General features: G+C 43.4%; 1 protein-coding gene across 8 annotated transcripts in view; it reads right to left on the bottom strand.

Annotated features, from left to right (window-relative positions):
• SH3TC2 (SH3 domain and tetratricopeptide repeats 2) overlaps positions 1–21,601 on the bottom strand; it is a 67,854-nt gene that overhangs the window by 8,891 nt on the left and 37,362 nt on the right. For 2 of the 8 annotated variants that reach the window (XM_082454033.1, XM_082454035.1), the window contains exons 10-15: positions 20,685–20,726; positions 18,863–20,560; positions 18,574–18,754; positions 4,726–4,876; positions 2,527–2,649; positions 1,132–1,282 (exon numbers count right to left, since the gene is read on the bottom strand). In XM_082454033.1, coding sequence (XP_082310159.1) covers positions 1,132–1,282; positions 2,527–2,649; positions 4,726–4,876; positions 18,574–18,754; positions 18,863–20,560; positions 20,685–20,726 — 2,346 coding nt within the window. Of the gene's footprint in view, positions 1–1,131; positions 1,283–2,526; positions 2,650–4,725; positions 4,877–5,504; positions 5,812–17,186; positions 17,339–18,573; positions 20,561–20,684; positions 20,727–21,601 lie in introns of those variants that run through there. The other 6 variants (XM_082454034.1, XM_082454038.1, XM_082454037.1 and 3 more) reach the window with 6 other exon arrangements.

The following is a 21,601-nucleotide window of genomic DNA, read 5'->3' as shown; positions in this document are numbered from 1 at the left end:
TAACTCCTTTAACGCAAAGTAGCGTTTAAAGAGAACAAAGGCTTCCAATTGTGTTTTTGGAGCATTTGCAAGGTGGCTATTTGATGCAATCTAAAAACATCGCTTTTAGGCTTCAAAGAGCCAAAAGCCAAAGCTAAAAGAGAAAATCCAACTCTGATATGGAAAAATCCAGTCACAGGGAATCACATGAAATGGTGGATATAGCCTCCTTTCAGCTTCTGTCCAAGGAAGGAAAAAGAATGCTCCAGAGGGAGCTACCTGGGCCCCCAAGGTCTTCCTGAGATTAGCAGACAGTTGCACAAATAAGGTTTTCTGCAGTAAAGGGAGAGGTAGGAAAAGAGAGATAGCTCTGAAGTGCAATTAAATACAATAAAGTCCAGTACCATCCACATCTCATGCCCTTGAGAATGCCCAGAGGTCCCTTCTAGAATTATCACAGAAGACTCCATTTGCCTTTACATCTAATCAATCCTCCTCTAATAAAACCTGCTTTTCCTCAAGCACCAACATTCAGGATGAGTTTATCTTTTTTCATTCTGCCTTTTTTTTTTTCCTGTTTTAATGACTTACATTGTTTCTCATCAGCTTTTGTTGTAAATGCAAGCTATTTCAGCTACTGAGGGAGTTAGGTTAACGGGAATCTGACCTTCATTTACATTTCAATTCCATAAGAAAATGTGTACTTGACTAATAATTAACTAATTAAAAAGTTAAGGCACAGTGCTTTTGTAATGGGGCATTGCCTGTGCATAGGATAAAATACCATTTACCCTGGACTCAGAATAATACCAATAATACCAACTATAATATAATAATTAGTGTGCACAGGTAACACTTATCAAGGACTTATTATGTACCAAGCACTGTGCTTTGGGTTTTACCTGTATTATCATCGGTCTTCATAACAACGGCATGCTGTGGGTGCCATTTTTAATCCTGATTTGCCAATGACAAACGTGAGGTTTATAGATGTTAAGTAGCTTGCTTAACTGGGGGCTCCCTGACACTTCGAACTGGAATTTGAACCCACGGAGTCTGACTCCAGAGCCTATGCTCTTACAACTTTGTTGTCCCTCCTTAGGGAGTGTTACCCCCTCCCATTCAATACCCTGGACAATTAGGACCACCAACCTGCGACTGTGCTGAGTCTGGCCGCCAAGGTGGCAAATTCCAAAGCCTTCTCATAGCCTTCCAGGCTGATCTGCAGCTCTGTCAGCTTGTTGAAAATCCGGAGCTCGGTTCTCACTGCCTTCATCCTCCTTGCTAAGGGAACAGCCCCAGCCTGAGAACAGAGGCACAAGGAACCTTAGTCTAGCTGAGAATCATTGGCACATACCATACTCTAGGAGGCTGTATTGCATCCTACTGCCAGGGGTTGAGGGATGGCAGTGACTAAACCCAAGGGGGAGATGGCACCTTCCATGCATGGTTTTTCTCAACTCGCTCTCCTGGTCCTTGCTCTTGGTTGCTCTGCCCAGACCTCAGAGGTGGAAGAACTAGAGGTCAACAGCCTCCCTGAAACTGACAGCAGGAAAGGGATGATGACTTTCCTCAAGGTCACATGAGAAGTTACTCACCCCCCAGCTACACACTCCCTTAGCGCCCACAGTGCTAACCTACAAAGTACATACGTGCAGTATGAGCATAGTGTCTGAGAGTCCCCAGTAAATAGTCATTTCTATTATTTTTATTATGATAGAACTTTGGGCAGGTCACTTCATCTCTCCGAGCCTTAGTTTTCTCATCTATAAAATGCGTATGACCAAGAGCACCTCAATAGTTAGGGACATGTTTCTTGTTCACCCCTAGCTCAGTGCCTGGCACACACTGGGTCTTGATGAATGTTTGATGACTTAATAAACAATTGAACAAGCAAATGAATAAGTATCTGAATAAGTGAAATTTTAAGATCAAATAAGATAATGAGTTTTCCCAAACTTCAGTCAGTGACGAACAACAATTATGATTCTTCACATATCTGCTTAACATCTGGACATTTATTTAATTAGTATTATTTCTTAAATCAACTGTCTTCTATTTTCTTGACTCATTCTTTGCAATAATATCTGTGATATCATAGGTTTGATGAACTGGCATTATACATTTTTAATTTTTTAAATATATCTTAATGCATACTTAATGAAAACATAGTAAAGCAAAAGTGTTCACCCATGGACCAAGCATCTCCCACCATACCATGTACATAGGAACATTCTGGTCAATATAAAAGTGTGCTACAAACTGTAAAGTACTATGCACCCAAAAGTTGTAATTATTATGGTATGTTCTCTCAGGAAAGATACTTTATTTATCAAGCCTGAGAATGACAGAGTTTATCAGCTCCTTCTTTGAGAGCCTACTAGACTGAAGACAGGGAGAGCCTGTGGGCACTGGGTGAGGAAGGGAAGACAAAGAAATACCAGCAAGACAGGGGAAGGGGATGCCGGGCGAAGTCCAAGTGGCCCTGCCCACGTTTGTGCCAGAACTTAGCTAGGGACACTGCTGAATGTACAGCCCACAACTTACTCGGTAATACTCCACCGCACGATGCCTGTGGCGGGTCCCATTGAAGAACACATCACCTGCTTCCTCGTAGAGCCTGAGAGCCAGGGAGGGCTCCTCTGACTTCAGGGCTTTCTGGATGGCTGCCTGAGTGGGACAGAAACTGCTGTCAAAGGCAGAGAGAAGGACTTTCCAAATGTCCACAGGACTGGCAAGAATGAGATCCTGACCATCTAGCTTAACCCTCTGCTAAAGTCCCCTGAACCTTAAATTGTCTTCACACTCATAAGGCTAGTAAGACGCCTTCAAGATTCCCTAGTCCAGCATTTCCCCACCATGCTATGAGAGATTATTTTGGTGGCCCTAGAAATGGTTTTCAGCAGCACACAAACATCTCGTAATAGTTAAGTATTTATTTTAATGTGTTTCAGAAAAAAAGATTAATCGTATATCAAAACCTCTGCTTTTAGATAGCATTGTTTAGTGTAAAAAGCTAAACTGATTTGAAGTTGAGTCAAAGAAAAATAAGTAAATAATGGTACAGAGGTACCTGGATATGGAAAAACTATAAACTTGATGTATAAATGACTGAAATTTGGAAAGAGTGATCTCATCCAACACCTACAGTTCCTAGATGGAGAAACTGAGGCTGAGAATAAGGAGCTTTCAAGTTTACATCAATAGTTAGTGGCAAACAAATGCTAGTGTCTTTCAGCCCATTACCCTTCTCCTGGCCCCTATGACCCCTTTATCTTGAACAAGCTACTTCACATTTGCACCTACACAAAATGTGATGAGAAAGTAGAAAATGTACCACAACATATGCAGCACAGCCAAAGGACCTCAAATATCCTTAGGTAGGAATTATTCACCTCAGTGGGAATAACTGCAGAACATCAAGTCAGGTGGCAGTCTAGGGTTGTGGGTGCCTGGGACCAGTTCTGGACAGTGAATTACTGGGGCAAGACCCCTCAGTTATTTTTATTGCATATGCAGCTACACAAAGATAGAAGCAGTGAGATGGAATCCTGGAGTCAGGAGTTCTGTCACCAAGCAGTGAACAACCCCAATAGCTCCCTCTGGGCCTTTGTCTCCTGGAGACAGAAAGGCAAGACTGAATTGTCTGCTCTCTGATAATTCTTCCAGCTCTAAAATCCCAAGGCAGAATAGAGTCTGCAAGTAAAAGCTTTAAGTCACACTGCTGGTGTGCAGTTTTAACCACTTACTAGTTGTATCACTTTAGGCAAGTTACTCAGCCTCACTGAGTGTCATCTGTAAAATGGGAATTTCAGTAGAGACTCCTGCTGCATTTGTAATGAGGATTAAACTATATCAAGCACGTGAGGCGTTTAGCAAAGCCTCCCACGCATAGTAAGGCTTCAACCAATGCTATACAACCATGATTAAGTCTCGGTGGAAGTGAATTTGTGCGATTGTAAGTAATAGAGTAAGGGGGAGTAAAAGGGGAGAAAATGAGAAATGGGAAGGAAAAAAAGATAACAGGCATATTTTTGATGGAGCAAATCTTATATACCATCATGTCAGTATTGTGCAGATAACGATGATGATGAAATACCATTTATTAAGCATTTACTAGGTCCCAAGCACTTAGTTAATGTTTATATGCATATGTTTACTATGTAAATGTTATACCTAATCTTTATTAGGGACAGGTCCAGCCATGAAGAAACTGAGGCCCAGAGAGCTCAGGTAGCAAGCCCAAAGTCACACGGTTCATAATCAATGGCCCTGTGATTTGATTCCACACCTGTCTTTTTTAAAGCCCAGGTACTTAATCACTATACTATGTTATATCTCAGATATTAAAGGTATGCAAACTAAAAAATCATAAAAGAACAATAATGTTAATACCACACACACATCAACCTTCCCTCAAACTGCAGCAAAACCCTGAAGTCAAGGTGTGTCAAGTTTTGGAAAAATGGATAAAACTGACATGACAGATGAGCGAGTCTCCCACCATGTTCTTTGAGAGCTCACACGTGCATACGGGACTCGGGGACTGGCCCTTTGCTGCTTGTATTCAGCCTGCCAGACCACCTTCGTTTCCATCTTGGGTCCACAGAGCAGCCCAGAGTTGACCGTCGCTCCAAAGGTTTGACGAGGACATCATCTCTCCCTAGTTCTAGCTGATCACTTTGGAGGGTACAGCTGCCTCCCCGCATGGCCCAGGTCAGCAGATAAGCTCTGCAGGAGGCCTACCTGCAGGTACAGCTCCACCAGTTCGTCTTCCTGCATGAGGTAGTGGAGTCGCCCAGCCCCAAGCCAGGCCTCAGCAGCCTTGTCTCTCTTCCCCAGGTCAACGAAGATACGCAGGCTCTCCTTGACGCAGGTGAGGGACCTCCTAAGGGACCTGGGGGTGGACATGGACTCATAAGGCGTGAGGGTTCAAAGGGGCCCGGAGTCACTCTGCACAGGAGGAAACTGAAGCTCTAGCAGGGGAACAACATTGTTTCAGATCACACAGAGAGATCGAGGACTGATCTGAATCTTGGATCTGCCTAAACCAGCTGTGAGAACTTGAGAAAGTACAGAATCTCTCTGTGACTTGGTTTTCCCATCTGTAAGATGGGGATATAATTGTACCTACCTAAGAGGACAGTTGTGAGGATTAAATGAGACAGAGTGCTTAGAACAGTGCCTACCATAGAGTAAGCACTTGATGAATGTTTAAATGTTAGTTATCATTTTTATTATTACTGGCCCATGGTCCACCCAAATTTTGACTACTCCATAACATTTTTTCATAAGAACCTAACACAGTGGATGCCAAATGCATATTTATTGAATAAATCACAAAAGAATGACCATAGTGGTAACTTTATTACTTTTTTTTTAAATTTTACTTTATTTTTGGCCGCATTGGGTCTTCATTGCTGCTCGCGGGCTTTCTCTGGTTGTGGCGAGCTGGGACTACTCTTTGTTGTGGTGCGCGGGCTTCTCATTGCGGTGGCTTCTCTTGTTGCAGAGCACGGGCTCTAGGCACACAGGCTTCAGTAGTTGCAGCACGCAGGCTTCAGCAGTTGCAGCATGTGGGCTCAGGAGCTGCGGCACGCAGGCCCTAGAGCACGCGGGCTTCAGTAGTTGCAATGCGTGGGCCCTAGGGAGCGCAGGTTTCAGTAGTTGTGGCTCACGGGCTCTAGAGCACAGGCTCAGTAGGTGTGGCGCACGGGCTTAGCTGCTCCACGGCATGTGGGATCTTCCTGGACCAGGGATCGAACCCATGTCCCCTCCATTGGCAGGCGGATTCCTAACCACTGTGCCAGCAGGGAAGTCCCGTAGTGGTAACTTTAAATCATCAAAAAGATTCTGATGTTTGTATAAGAAGAAAAATCAAAGAAGGGTGAAAGTTTTGGTGCTTAACAGAGTACTCTTTAATTATCTGGAAATTGTTTATGTAGAAAACTCTTGCTCCATGTCAGGGATTAATGAAGAAATGAGGCATAGGTAACGCAGTGTTGAACAGGTTCAGAATTCCAGAACAAGAATCAGCACTGGGCATCACCTAGATAGTAGTTCTCAACTCCAGCAGTAATTAGAATCATCTGGAAATTCTTTAAACATGCATCCACAGGCAAAGTCACCCCAATGTGTTGACATGTCATGCTAGCCTGGGACACTTCTAGCTCAGGCACCAGCATTTTGTCAAAGCTCCTTATCAGTTACTATTGTGACTCTATTGTGCAACTTGGGTTGAGACTCCCTTCTTTTTCTATAGAGAGAAGAGGCCCGGAGATGGGAGGTGACTTGCACAAGGTTGCACACCACACTGGGGACAATCAAAGGCCAGAACTCTGTCCTCCTGAGTCCCAGTCCAGGACTCGTCCCACAATACCCACATTCCTCACACTGTGATTCATGGCCCACCTGCACCAGCATTACCTGTGGAGCTTATTAAAAACACAGACTCCCAGAGCTCCCTCAGACTGACTGAATCAGAATCATCATGGTAGCAAGCCAGGAATCTGAATTTCTTAGACACACCCAGGTTATGCTCCTGTGCATTGAAGTTTGAGAACCACTGCACCAAACCATGCAAATCCTTCTAGAAACACTGACCATCACCCCCCAAGTCTGTAAACAGTTAGGAGGTCCTCATCAAACATGGCTACCATCTCATGATGGGCAACCCACCCCCAGGCCCCCTTGTGCACAGTGATGGAAACAAGCATTGCTTGTGACTAATGAGGCCCTGATTCATCTTGGCAATGAGGCAGCTATTAGCCTTCTGCAGAAAGTGCCAGGCATTTGGCCCTTGTAAGTCCTGAGAAGAAAGAACTCTAGTGTTCGCTATTGCCCTGCTCTTGACATGATATTTATTGACATCAACGATGGGCACTGGCCACCCTCTGTCAAGAATCAGAATGTCAGACTTGCTGCTCAGACTGTGCTGTGAGCTGAGAAGCTGCATACTCTGCTGAGGTGGTCACCAACCTCCTTGGCCTGATAACCACAGGCCTCCTTTACTATAGGAAGCCCTGTCCTTCTCTCACCCACTCCGTACCCACCAAATGCCAAGCAGGGCTAACAGGTTCTGCAGGCCTGGCCTCTACTGCTCTCCCTACTCCCACTGGAACAGTTAATGAAGAGAGGATCCATACTTCTCATCCCGATCCTATTTCCTGCTCTGTTTTTGTTTGTTACCATTTGCTGTCCTGGGAGACCCCTGGGCTATGGTTGTTTTCTCCAGACCCCCAGGGAGCAAGATTTGGGTTATCACAGAGAAGCCAACTCACAGAGCAGGCGTTACGATCTCAGAATTTTTCTCTCTGAGCTCACTACGACTGTGGAAGAGAGGAGGTCAGTATTCCTCTCCAGGAAACACCCCATGGGGGAAGGCAGGACTTACACAGACCCAGATGCTCACATAGCACTATCAAGGCTCTATGTGCGGGCTTCCCTGGTGGCGCAGTGGTTAAGAATCCGCCTGCCAATGCAGGGGACACAGGTTCGTGCCCTGGTCCGGGAAGATCCCACATGCCATGGAGCAACTAAGCCCATGCGCCACAACTACTGAGCCTGTGCTCTAGAGCCCGCCAGCCACAACTACTGAGCCCACGTGCTACAACTACTGAAGCCCGTGTGCCTAGAGCCCGTGCTCCGCAACAAGAGACGCCACTGCAATGAGAAGCCTGCGCACCGCAACCTAGAGTAGCCCCTGCTCGCCACAGCTAGAGAAAGCCCGTGCGCAGCAACAAAGACCCAATGCAGCCAAAAATAATAAAATAAATAAATATATATAAAAAAAAAAGACTCTATGTGCATGGGTTTTCCAAAGATCACTGCCTCCACTAAGTGTTATACCTGATCCATGACTCCAGTAAAAGACAAGTGTCTTATGGTCTAGAATTGGGAAGTGGTCTCCAGCTTCCTTGGTTCTTTCCTATCACCATTCACCACCCCATGTGTTTATATCTGTCAGTGGCTGTGCTATATCACCCACCAGATAAGCCACTAGCTTGGCCTGGCATGTCCCAGCACCCCAACTCCTCCAGCCACCACCTGCAGGCTCTAGGTGTGGCTCAGCTCCCAAATCAAAGAAGTAAGGAGCACGGCTGGTGGAACAGCATGAATTCAGTCTTGATCTCAAGTCTCATGCATTCCCGGCCAGCTATGCCTGGGCCCTGGCATGGTATCTCCTCTCCTCTCAAACCCTCAGTCTTCTCTTTTTCTCATTTTTCCTGCCCCCAAAGTTCAATCTCTGTGGCTGAGTCCTTGTTTCTTCCTTCCTGTGTGGACATCAGCCATGAGCCTGTGGTGAGGTGACCTCAATACACCTGCATTCCCAGACTTCCTCTTACCAACCCCTGCTGGGGTTTTCCAGATCCCTGCCCTGCCTGGATGAATGTCTGACCTCTGGCCAGAGCCCAGCCTCCACTAACTGGTCTTATCTTGTTTCCATAATGAGAATTGCCACTCACAAGGGGCTGACCCTGGGCCAGGTGTTGCGATACAAACTTTCAGTACACATTCTCTCATTTACTCCTCACAGAAACCCCAAGCCATGAGAGTTCTTAGCTCATTTTGTACATAAAGAAACCCAGCGGGGTTTTAAAAACTTGTCCATGTTTGCACTGCTCGTTTCTAAAGTTTTATGTTGAGCTCTCTGCTGTTTTGTCTTGTAATAACAGCAATGACAGCAAATGTTACTTAACATTTATTGAGCACTTAGCATGTGCTAGGGGCTTTACATGCATAATTTCATTTAATCATCACAACACCACTAAGAGAGCACTACTATTATCATATCTATTTACAAATGGGAAAAATAAGGCTTTGAAGCGTAAGTAACACAGACCAGGTAATAAACCCTGAGATCTAAATCCCAGGATCTAACCCTGAGAATCGGACTCCAGAGCCCCCTACAAACCCTCAAGCAGTGCTCAATTTCTGGCTCAGAAATCAGCTTGTGGGAAGGTTTTGCTTATTTTACCACTTTAACAACTTCAAAATTTTGAAGGACATAAGCTACCTCAAACCCTGAACAAAGCGCCCCCATCGGCAAAAGTTGGGTGGTGCTGTACATCCTAGCCTTGTGATCAAACGAGAAGGTGTCAGCAAAAGCAATTCTTTCCTTGTTTATGATTCTAAAAATCTTAGGGATTAGTCATATTAACTATACTGAAAACCAAACATTGAAGCATTTTTTTTTCAGTTCCACGGAAGTAAGATGCACAGGATAAGAATAAAAGCCAGGAATAATGACTTATAGGCTACTATTGTATTCACATGCAAAGAATCATTATTTTGCAAACACCTGTTGCATGCAAGGCATTTCTTTCTAAAAAATAATATGCACATCCTTTGTGGCACTTAGCAACATTTATGTGATACCTCTGGCGATTATGTGTATAATATCTACTTCCTGAACTAGATGATAAGCATTGTGAGCTCAGGGACTATATCTCATTTGTCCAGTTTTTAGCACAGTGCCTGGGCCATAGTAGACGTTCAGCAAGTATTTGTTGAATCTATCCAATAGAGCCACAAAGTTCTCATGGACCCCACCTGGTTCAGCTCTAGAACTGAGTCTATAGACAGTCTAGAGTACAGTCTGTATTGTGTCACCTGGAGACAGAAGACAAGACCCCCTAAAGACCTTTCGCATTGAGAGATTGAAAAACTTCATCAAACTAAATTCTGTAGTTATCACCCTGAAGGCAGAGAAAGCAAGACTCAGAAGGTACTGAACAAAGGACAGCAAAGTGTCCCAAGACAAAATCCTGAAGGCTGAGCCAAAGTTTTCACCATCTACTTGCTCTCCCTTACTACCCACCATCACTAAACCCTAGAGAAAACCTTTCAAATAGGAGGAATGTAAATAAGTAAAAAAGCAGTAATGGGTAGTGAAAACCACCTTAAATTAAGGATTCAGGGATCTGCGCTAACACCAGTGAGGCAGGTAGTATAAGCAGTCTGGACTCTCCATAGCAGGCAGAGGTCCCAGCAGATGACAAATGAGGCCATTCTCATCCATACAATTCTGAGAGGTTTCACCATACAGTCATCTACACCTACTGCTTATTGAGGGTGAAAATTATTGGCTGAGCAGGCAGAATACATACAGAGGAGTTAAGAACAAGCACTCTAGGCCAAGGGTTGGCAAACTATGGCCCATGAGCCAAATCCAGCCTTCCACCTGCTTTTGTAAACAAAGTCTTATGGGGACACAGCCACATTCATTTATATATTATCTATGGCTGTTTTCACACTACAACTGCAGAATAGAGTAGTGAGAGAGACTACAGGGACAGAAAGCCTAAAACATTTACTATCTGAGTTTTTATTAGTGTGCTGACTCTTGTTCTAGACACAGATTGGATATCAATCTCTGCTGTGTGGCTTCATGCACGTTACTTGACTTCTTTAGTTCTCAATTTCTACGACTCTTTCTCCTTCATGTGGTCATCCTGAGATTGCACACTGCTTGGTAATCAGTGCATGCTCACTGAATGCCTTCTGTTACTATTATGACCATCATTTTCAATACGGATGCTGACTGTGCCAGTCCAGAGGCCCACTGCAACCCCCTACCCCCATCCAACCTCCACATCCCCTCCTGGGGGACAGGCTGTAGTCCTCTCTCTCCTTTAGTACCTATACCTAGAGAAACACCAAACTCAGTCTGTTAAACCTACGGAATATCTTTCAAATGTATCCTCACCTTTCCATTGCTATGGCTATTCCCTTGGCCCAAAATGGTATTCTCTTACCCTTTCCCACTTTTCAAAATCTTTCCTATCCCTCCAGGGCATCTTTAAATGCTATCACCTTTATGAAGTTTTTCCCTGACAGATGCGCCAACCCTCAGCTGAAAGTGTTCTTTCCTCTCCCTCCAAACCCGCCCCTGCAGATGCCTGTCATCTCGCCCATGAACGCTTCCTGCCTTTGCCTGCTATGGCTTTGAGCTTTCTGAGAATGGAAATCCCATGGGGGTAGTTTAGTTGAAAAAATGTGTCCATTACATCAAAACCCACTTAATAAATTCCTCCTAGAAATCAGTGCCAGGAACAAATTTGCTCCAACAGATACATTTGTTTATATTCTTTTATCAGACAGTGGGAGCCTCCTATGGTTTTTCCCCTTTTACCTCAGCTACCAGGAAGCTTAGAGCAAAATTACAGTAACCACCTCCAGGTGCAATGGAAACACCTGTTAATCTACCTCTGTTAGCTGGTCTTTGTTCTTTTCTTTTTTTTCACGAAGGCTTTGTAGGAGTAGGTGATTTATACATGCTAAATAAATACAGCATTAATAGCAGTTCTCCTTGATGAACTAAGAATCCTGAAAAGGGATAACCACCTTATGTTTGCAGAGGTTTCCTCTGACACCTAAGGTACTTCCCATCTTCCTCTTAGTATCGCTCATATTAGTGGGAAAGGAGGAAAAGTGGATGTTTATTTCCTCCCAATTATACAAATAAGAATCTCAGATATCAGAATTATAGAATATTAGGATTAAAAAATCCTAATCTGGATCAACTTCCAGAACGATGAACTAAGGACCTCCAAAAATCAATCCCCCACAAGAGCAATGAGAACATGAGCAAAAATTGTCACAACCAACTTCTCAGAACTCTGGAAATTAACAAAAGGCTTGCAACTATTCAAGGAGTGGTTACTCAAGAACAACAGCTGAATCTCCTTAAGAATAGTGACTTCTGTTGCTTTTTAAGTTGCTCTAGAGGCATCTTCTCTCCCCAGCTCTGTGACAGCCTTAAAAACTAAAAGCCTCTCAACCATGGTAGCTGGGAAAACAAGCAGCCTAGCAGCCGTTGAAAAGAGCACAATGAGTGTGGAATTCCCCAGCATTCTATCCCCAGGGAATTGTCACTATTTTACCTGCTTGGAAGTTCACTGAAAGCCTCCACTCACAGGGCTTGATTTATATAAACTAACTCAGAGATCGCTCAGTATAAAACAATCTTTTCCCTGAGGTATTTGTCCAAAAAGATCAGCAGCAATTGTTTAACATTGCTGCTCTCTGAGGTGGTGAAAACATTTGGAGCAAACAATAAGCTGACAAAAAAACAAAAAAACAAAAAACAAAAGGAAAAGCTGGGAAATGAAATGTCCATTGGAGGCTTTGAAAAGTTCCAATGTAGTCCCAGGAATCTAAAAGACCACACAAGTATAAAACTGTGTGCATGCCAAGGAAACCCCTGAGGTTGTTATAAATTAAGATGTTAATTATAATCCCCAGGGTAACCACTAAGAAAAGAGCTGAAAGAAACATAGTAAAAGAAATGACAAAGTTAAAATGGAACAACAGAAAATATCTATTTAACACAAAAGAAAGAAGAAAAGGAGGCATTTTCAAAAGATATAAGACACATAGAAAACAAATAGCAAAACGGGCAGACATGAATCCCACCTTACCAGTAATTACATCAAATGTAAATGGATTGACTACTCCACTCAAAAGACAGAGATTGGCAGAATGGATTTTTAAAAACAAACAACAAAACAACAAGAACAAAAAATATGACTCAACTGTATGTTGTCTACAAGAGATACACTTTAGTTTCAAAGACACAAATAGATTAAAAGTAGAAGTATGGAAAACTTTTGGATACACCATCCAAAAAGACCTTGAGTGGCTATACTAATATCAGATAAAAATAACAAAATTGCCACGAAAGACAATAAAGAAAAGTTTATAATGATAAAAGAGTCATTCCATTAGGAAGACATAACAATTAGAAAAATAATGCATCTAAAAATAGAGCCTCAAAGTACATGAAGAAAAAGCTGACACACTTGAAGGGAGAAATAGACAATTCAACCACAATAATTGGAGATTTAAATACCCCACTTTCAATAATGGATAGAGCAACTAGACATAAGAACAAAAGGAAATAGAAGACTTTAGCTATAAATCAATTAGACCTAACAGACATCTCTAAAAACAATGCAATGAATGGCAGATACACATTCCTCTCAAGTGCGCATGGAACATCCTCCAGAATAGACCATATGGTAGGCCTTTCTCAATAAATTTAAAAGGAAATCATACAAAGTATGTTCTCCTACCACAATTGAATGATATCAGAAATTGATAACAAAAGGAAATTTGGGAAATTCACAAGTATGTGAAATTTAAACAACACACTCCTAAATAACCAAGGGGTCAAAGAAGAAATCACAAGGGCTATTAGAAAATACTTTGAGATGAATGAAAACAAAAATACAACACACCAAAACTGGAGTAGGTGGAGTAAAAGCAGTGATCAGAGAGAAACTTGTAGCTGTAAATATTTACATTAAAGAAGAAGAAAGATCTCAAATCAATAACCTAACATTCCACCTTAAGACACTTGAAAAAAAAAGAGCAAAGTAAAACCAAAGCAAGCACAATTAAGAAAAATAATAAATATTAAATCAGAAAAAAAGACAGAGAGAATAGAAAAACAATAGAGAAAATCAATAAAATCAAAGGTTGGTTCTTTTAAAAGCTTTCTTAAAAGGCAAATCTTTTGTTAGTCTGATCAAGAAAAATAAGATAAAAGACTAGGAACTAAAGTGGTGACATTACTACTAACAGAAATAATTACAGAAATAAAAAGAATACATACAAAAATCAGCTGTATTTCTATACACTGTCAGTGAACAATCTGAAAGTGAAATTCAGAAGACAATTCCATTTACAATAGCATCAAAAACTACTTCAGAATATTTAACAAAAGGAGTGCAAAAATAATATTCTAAAACTACAACACACTGTTGAAAGGGGTTAAAGCATACCTAAGTAAATGAAAAGACATTCCAGGTTCATGAATTAGAAGGCATGATGCTGTTAAGATGGCAATATTACCCAAATTGATCTACAGAGTCAACATTATCCCTATCAAAATCCCAGCTGGCTTCTTTGCAGAAATTGAAAGCTGATGCTAAATTTCATATGGAAAGGCAAGGGACCCAAAATAGCCAAAACAACCTTGAAAAAGAATAACAAGTTTGGGAGACTCACACTTCCCAATTTAAAACTTACCATGAAGCAATAATAAACACAATAGTGTAGTCTGGCATAGGCCAGACATATAGATATATATGGAATAGAATTTAGCACCCAGAAATAAACCCTTACATTTATGGTCAATTGATTTTAAACAAGGGTGCAGAAAACATTCAATGGGGAAAAATAATTTTTTCAACAAGTGGTACTTGGGTAACTGGATATTCACACAAAAGAATCAAACTGGACCCCTATCTCACACCATAATCAAAAATTAACTCAAAACAGCTGATTGACCCAAATGTAAGGGCTCAAATGACAAAACTCTTAGAGGGAAACAAAGAGGTAAATTTTTGTGACCTTGGATTAGGCAACGATTAAAAAAATAGATAAACTGAACTTCATCAAAATTAAAAACACTTGTGCTTCAAAAGATGCCATCTAGGAAGTGAAAAGCAAACACGTGGATTGGGAGAAAATATTTGCAAATCATGTATCTGATAAGAGATTTTTACCAGAATACATAAAGAACTCTTACAGCTCAAAAATTAAACGACAAAACACAAAAACGGGGCAAAGAATTTAAAGAGACATTTCTCCAAAGATATACAAAAGACCAGTAAGCACATGAAACGAAGGTCAACATCTTAGTATTAGGGAAAGTAAATCAAACCCACAATGAGATATCACTTCATACCTAACAGGATGGCTAAAGTAAAAAAGACACACAATAACAAGTATTAGCAAGAATGTGGAGACATTGGAGCCCTCATACGTTGCTCAAAGGAATGCAAAATGGTGCAGCTACTTTGGCAGTCCTCCAAAAGTTTAACGATAGAGTTACCATACAACCCTGAAATTCCGCTCCTAGGTACATACACAAGAGAAGTGGAAAAATATATTCACACAAAAATTTGTTCAGGAATGTACACAGCAGCATTAATCATAATAGCCACAAAGTTGCAACAACTCAAATGTCTTTCAACTTATGACTAGATAAGTAAACGTGATATATCCACACAGCAGACTAATACTCAGCAATAAAAAGGAATGAAGTACTGAAACATGTGACAACATGGATAAACCTTGAAAACATTACCCAAACTGAAAGAAGCCAGTCACAAAAGGCTGTATCTTGTATGATTCCATTTACATGAAATGTTCAGAATTGGCACATCCATAGAGACAGAAAGTAGATTAGTGGTTGCCAGGCTAGGTAGGGGTGGGTTAATGAGAAGTGACTACTAATGGGTATAGGGTTTCTTTTGGGAGCCATGAAAATGTTCTGAAATTAGACAGTGGTAATGGTTACAAAACTCTGTGAATATGCTAAAGATCACTGAATTGTATATTTAAAAGACAATTTTATGGTATATGATTACATCTCAATAAAGCTATTATAAAAAGCTCAATTCAGGGCATTCTTCTATAAGAGTCCTGAGTAACCAGCCTCTACCTGAATACTTGTAATGGTAACACACTCTCTCCCACATAGGGTAGACTGCTCCACTTTTGGACAGTTCTTTTGAAAATTGTTTTCCTAACCATTAAATTCCCCACCATCTACCACAGTACCCAGTACATCAGAAGGGCTCCTGTAGTGGGATAAAATTCTGGATCAACATTTCATAGTGATATTTTTAAATGAAAAAAGTGACATGAGAGTATATTATGTAACAGAGCTTCTATCATAATCCCATTTAAGTAACTAAAAATGTGCAAATTATATATACCTAACATATATTTAATATAGAGAATATGTATCATATATAATCTTTCATATGTATAGAATATTTCTTGACGGATATTTAAAAATCTTTAAGTAGTTACTTCTGAAGAGTCTTAGGGAAAGGGAGGTTGCAATAAGACCTTTATTCTTCAACTATAACCTTCAGTACTGGTTTAATTTTTTTTTTTTTTTTTACCATAAGCAAATATTGTAATAGAATTTTAAACAATTTAAATTTTAGGAAAAATATTTATTTTTGATTTGGGTGGTAATCCCTGATATTCCAGTTCACTATCTGTTATTTGGGTCCTTATCAGTGCAAACTCCCTGAGAAAAGACCCACTCTGTTCTGTAGCTAATGCTCTGTAGGCCAGGTTTGAAACAGGCGGCTGGAAAGGGCATCTGAGGTTCCACTGACAGCCGTCTGACGACTGTAATTGTCACCGAAGACCAGAAAGTCTGCCTCCAAGTTGCAAGCACCGTTTTTCCCTGACCTGAATCCTGAGCAAAGAAACCAAGGGCTCCCTCGGGCAAACTCCCTCATTCTCCATCTTAATCTCCTCCCCGGCAGCCAAGTCAGCGTGCAGCCTGCAGCTCAGGGCTGTAAGCTAGTGGACGAAATAAATAATTTACTAACTACTTGGCTGCCCACACAAACATGTATGTCTCCCTGTTCTATGCTAGACACGAGGTCTGCCCAGATGGAGTGTATAGTCACCTACATCAAGACCTTCTGAAGCTACTGCAGAGTCTTTCAAAACCCCAAAAAGTTTAGGTCTCTGATCTTGAAGCCCCACATCTTTAAGAATCTGCCTCCAAACTTCAAGACTCTCTGGAGGAATTCTTATACTAATAGGGCTCTTGCCGGTGTCAGCATAGCACAGCTGGCTGGTCCTAGACCTAACATTTTAGAACTAGAAGGCACCTCATTCAATTTAACCTTATAAATGGGGCAACCAAGAGACTTATTTAAGGACATGTTATTAGCTCATGGCAGGCTCAGGTTTCCTGACTCCTAATCCAGTTTTGGTCACTCCTCTCCCTGCTCTGTGGCCTGTGACTTCCTCCTTCCTTCCTTGCTTTCTTGGAGCAAGCGCAGCCCCACTCCTTCTCTCCTCTCTATCACTCCCATCACCTAAGACGTCCAGTGGTCCTTCACACTGCCTTAAGAAAGGCCTCTGCACTCTGTGTTGAGAGCATCCAGGGCTTACTCTTTGGCTTCCCCCTTAGGGATTTCAGTGGGTTTTGACAACTGGAGGTGGGAGGAAGGCTGTGAACAAAGGATGGCAGTTGGGTAGGTGGACTGGACAGTGATTAATCAGAGACTGAACTTGTACACAGGGAGGGGTGGCAATAAACCTGACACATATTTGCCCCCCATACTCCAGTCCCTTAAAAGTCAGCTTTCCTCAAGCCCATTCTCACTATTCCTCACCATGAATATATGACTATTTCATCTCTAAGGTTAATTCAAGCCTACCTTCTGGATCTGCTCCAAAACCATACAAACTCCTAGGGTGCTCTGAACAGAAGCATGGTACGGCTGGGGCCAGACTTCCTGTCCCCTCACAGGCTGCAAGGATCCAAAACTCCCTTCCTGGGACTAAAGGCAACGGGATATTTGGAGGATACCTGATTCTTATGAGAGAGGGATGAGATGAGGGAGAGGGAGACAGAATGGGAGAGAGAAAGAGAAAGAGAGAATTCGTTATCTGATTATTAGTGATCTGATTGACCAGGTGCCCAAGTTACCACGTTGCCTAGAAAAGCAAAAATTGTCATTTAAGTAGCTTCTCCTCAATCACCTCTCTCTGCTCAACACTAGCAATTATCCCTGCTCTACATTAGAAGTCATTCATAATTATGAGTACAACGTTACAATGCTAATCTGTCACAAAGTGAAATTAAATATCTTGCAAACCATGTAGAATTTAATGGAATCAATTAAAGGCTTGTTAGAAAGCAGAACTGCAGGCCATGTCACTGGCAAATGATGATCAGGCAGATTTGACCAGTAAACAGATAGAAGAGGGAAAATCAGCAAGAGATGGCAGGATAATCCACTTGAGAATAATTTAAATATCAAAGGGTGAAAAAAAAGGCTTGGATAAAAAGTTAAGTTTTGGGATATTTTTGCAAAAATGAGTCTTTCTAAGAGAGTGCTAAAAGTCAATCACAAAACAAAGGAGGTTTAATTGTGCTATTATACAGTTTTGTCAACACAATTAAGCTGAAAAGTTAACAGTTCTTTTGTTGTGTATTTATTCTACAACTTAGTGCATAGTTGCGATTATAACCTAAGCTTCTTAACTAAAAAGTGAAAATAAACTTAGTTTCATCGTTTCCAGTTTCATTTTAAAGGTAAGTTTCCAATCAAAAATTTTTACTGTGAAATTTTACACCCCTGCTTTCTGTGCATTTATTTACATTGGTCCTTCCTCTAATACCAACTTCCTCAGGTAACGAAGACCTCCTGAGGGTTCCATGGTCCTCAGTGTAACTGCCACCTCTCTGAATTATGCACCCTCAGCCACATTCACTTGATGGGTTGTTATAGAAACACACGGGTAATTGTAACATAACCAACATGACTGAGCCCTGTCTACCAGGCACTGTTCCAAGTGCCCCATGTGCATTAACTGGTGAGGAAGCGGAGGCACAGAGAAGTGTAAAAACTTGCCCCAAGTCACACAGCTAATAAGTGATGGATGGCACTGAGTTTGCAATGTGGCTGCAGAGACCACGTTCTTTTCCACGATGCCATAAACATATCATGTGCATTTGGACTTGACTTCGTGAGGGAAAGAACACTGATTCTCCTTAAGGAAGAAAAGATGTTCTAGAATTATCCCTGAGCCTGGACTCACCTGGCCGTATTTAGGTTCCGATAGAGCTGCCCAAGGGACTCCAGCAGCCTCCCCTCCATCTCCCGGTCCCTGAGTTGCTGAGCCAGGGCCAGCCAGTGCTCGTGGTAGGTGATACACGCCTCGGGGCTTGGGGACACAGAGCTGTAGAAATGGCAGAGGGATTTGGTGACCTGAAGCTGACCTGAACATAAAGCAGGAACATGGATGAGATGACTGGAGATAGGACAAAGGAAAAAACGACTTCTAACACTCTTCTCTGAAGCATCCCAGCAGCACGGGATATACTCACTCTTTAGGTGTTGATGCCTTAATCCGAACAGCAATGCCATTTCATAACAAAAGCGGCCACTGGCCAGCCGGCGTCGATAGACCTCAACTTGGGCCAACCAGAGAAGCACCTGTACTAATTCCATGTCTGTCTCCATGCTGGCCTGGAGTTTAGAATAGAGTTGCACAGCCTGCAGAAGATAGTCCCTGGCTGGCTGCTGAGTCCAGGATTTAAGGGTCAGATGGCCAAGATTGGCCAAAGCCACCGCCTGGTTGTGCACATCCCTTGCCTCCTGAGCTCTGTTCAAGGCCCGAAGGTAGCTGTTGGCTGCCCTGTTCACCCGGCCTTCACCTTGAAGCGCAAGTCCCAGGAGGTTATGGACCACTCCCTTTCGGGTAACACTCTCTGTCTCCTTCAGGGAGTATAAGAGTGGCTCGAGGATGTCCAAAGCCTTCTTTGCCCGGCTGGCTAAGAGATAGGCCCACGCCAAGCAGAGGGAAGACTCAAAAGCTTCCTGCTCACTCAGCAGCTGGCCTAGCATCAAGGCTTGGCTCAGGTAGTGGACGGCACCGTCAGGAGACCTATGCTGGAGGTACACTTTGGACAGGATGAGACACAGGGTCCTCCGGGTCCGCTCATCCATCTGCTCCTCACCGGCAGCCAGGGCCTGCCTGAGTGCTGGGCACGCCAGGGCAGAAACTTCACCCCAGCTTGGGGAGGGGATGCCAAGGAGCTTGGTGGTGTTCTGGAGGACCAGGTGGACCTGCCAAATTGGAAGGGCCATCCCTTGGGTGCTCTGAGTGCCCCGTTGCCGGACAGAAGCCACTGCAAGGTGTGGCAGATATTTCTTGTCATAGAGAAAACTCAAGATAGTGGCTGCAGCATCCGAGGTGGGAGGGTGTCCAGAGAGGAGCTGCAGGCGCTCAGCGAAGGGCAGGACCTCGTCGTGCCGGCCGAGGCTTAGGAGCAATCGGACGGCCAGGAAGCAGGCTCTGGCCTCCAGGGGGCAGCTGCCCGACACGATGCCCTGTCTCAGCACATAGGCCACCACATCCAGCTCGCTCTTGGCGCTATACTCCCGGTCAGGCAGGCAGACCAACATGGCACCTGCCTTTTCCAACAGGCCCGAGCCTTTATGCCTCAGCCTCTGCCTCAGGTAGATGGCCGCCAAATTGATGTACAGGGCAGCCACCAAGGATAGGTCCTTAAATGCCCCGTTGAGAATGTGGATGGCCTCCTCAAAGTACACCCTGGCCTGAGAGAGTTTGACCTTCCTAACACTTAGCCGGCCCAGGAGGAAGCAGAGCCGGGCATGGGCCCAGGTCATGTGGCTCCGCTTGGCCCACTTCCTCGAGGCCTCCAGGTAGGCCACGAGCTCATCCTCCTCAGAGTAGCTGTAAAAGGAAGTCGTGAGGAAAGAGAAGGAAAAATCATAGAGGCTCTTAAAGTGGTCAGCATAACCCTCGTGATCCAGAAAAGCCAATATGGGGGTGAAGTTCTCAGCCTCCTCCTCCTCCTGACCGGTGTTCAGGTCCATGAGCAGTTCCGGGTCATCGAGGTCATCAGGCTCTGGCAGGTGATAGGCATCTGAGGCGGCTGAAAGGAGCTCCTCCTCCAGGCTGGAGTCCTCGGAGCTGCTGGACTGTCTGGAGCCCACGGCCTGATGATCCTCCCAGGCTCCACCAGGCCGGGTCTCCTTGAAGCCTTCGGGCTGGGACGCTGTAAGGGACAGGCAGAATTGAGCAACCCTAAGTACCTGCAACTATGGTGGCCAGCTCTTGGCAAGAGGACAGGACGCTATCCTGCAGGACTGGAGGTCAGGTTCAGCATGATCTCTACTCACCGCTCAGATCGTTTGGAAGACTCTGGATGGATTCAAACCCACCTGGATAGAGATGAAGGACGAACCTATGTTAGGTCAGAATGGCCCAGTATGCTTATGCCTACAGGTGCTCCCTGACCAGTGGCCCCTTAGGACACTTTGTGTTTCAGTTTCAGACCATCTGCCATCCCTAAGGTACTAGGCAGCATCTTCCCTTCACCATCAATGCTGCAGGGACCTGAAGATCATCTTGTTTAACCCACTCACCTTACAGTTGGGAACTGAGGTAGAAATGAGAACAGAGTCAGAGAAGAAAAGCCAGAAACATAAGCTCTATGACAAGAGGTGTGGGTATGGGTCGGGGGGCAGGAGGTGGAATCTGAAGGCCCAAATGTCTGAGCAAGTTTATGACAAAGCCATGAACAGAACTCCAAGGGCAGCGCACTTTGTGGCACGTGGCACTGCCTCCCATTTATGCGTGTACAGCCTTCCTTCTTCCTTCCTCCATTCATTCATCATCCATCCACTCAACAGACAGATTCAGTGTGCACAATGTGCTTTGTAAATTTGACAGGATGAGGTGACCAAATGTAAATAATGAAGAAAAGAAGGTAAAGAATCATCTGCAGTTCCTAAGTTTTGTTCCCTGAAGTACCTTGGTGGGATGAGGTGGGAGAAGGGACAATCTTGAGCAGTTTTAGACGTTTTGAGTTTGCGGTACTTGCAGGAGTTCTAGCAGAGAATGAAATAGATCTGCGGCCAAGAAGAAAAGTGGAGACTTGCAAATATGGATTTGTGACTGACAACAGGTCACAAAGAGTGGGTCAAAGTCCCAGAAGAAGGATTTGGAAGGAAACACAAAGCAGGTGGGGGAGGAGTGGGGAGAGGGGATTTGTGAATGAGCCAGAAAAACTTCAGCATTTACTTGCAGATGGGAG

The sequence above is a fragment of the Balaenoptera physalus genome (genome assembly GCF_965194825.1).
Source record: "Balaenoptera physalus genome assembly, chromosome: 3".
Classification (NCBI taxonomy): Eukaryota; Metazoa; Chordata; class Mammalia; order Artiodactyla; family Balaenopteridae; genus Balaenoptera; species Balaenoptera physalus.
The sequence above is the reverse complement of the archived record's forward strand: the minus strand, read 5'-3'. Positions and strand labels throughout refer to the sequence as shown.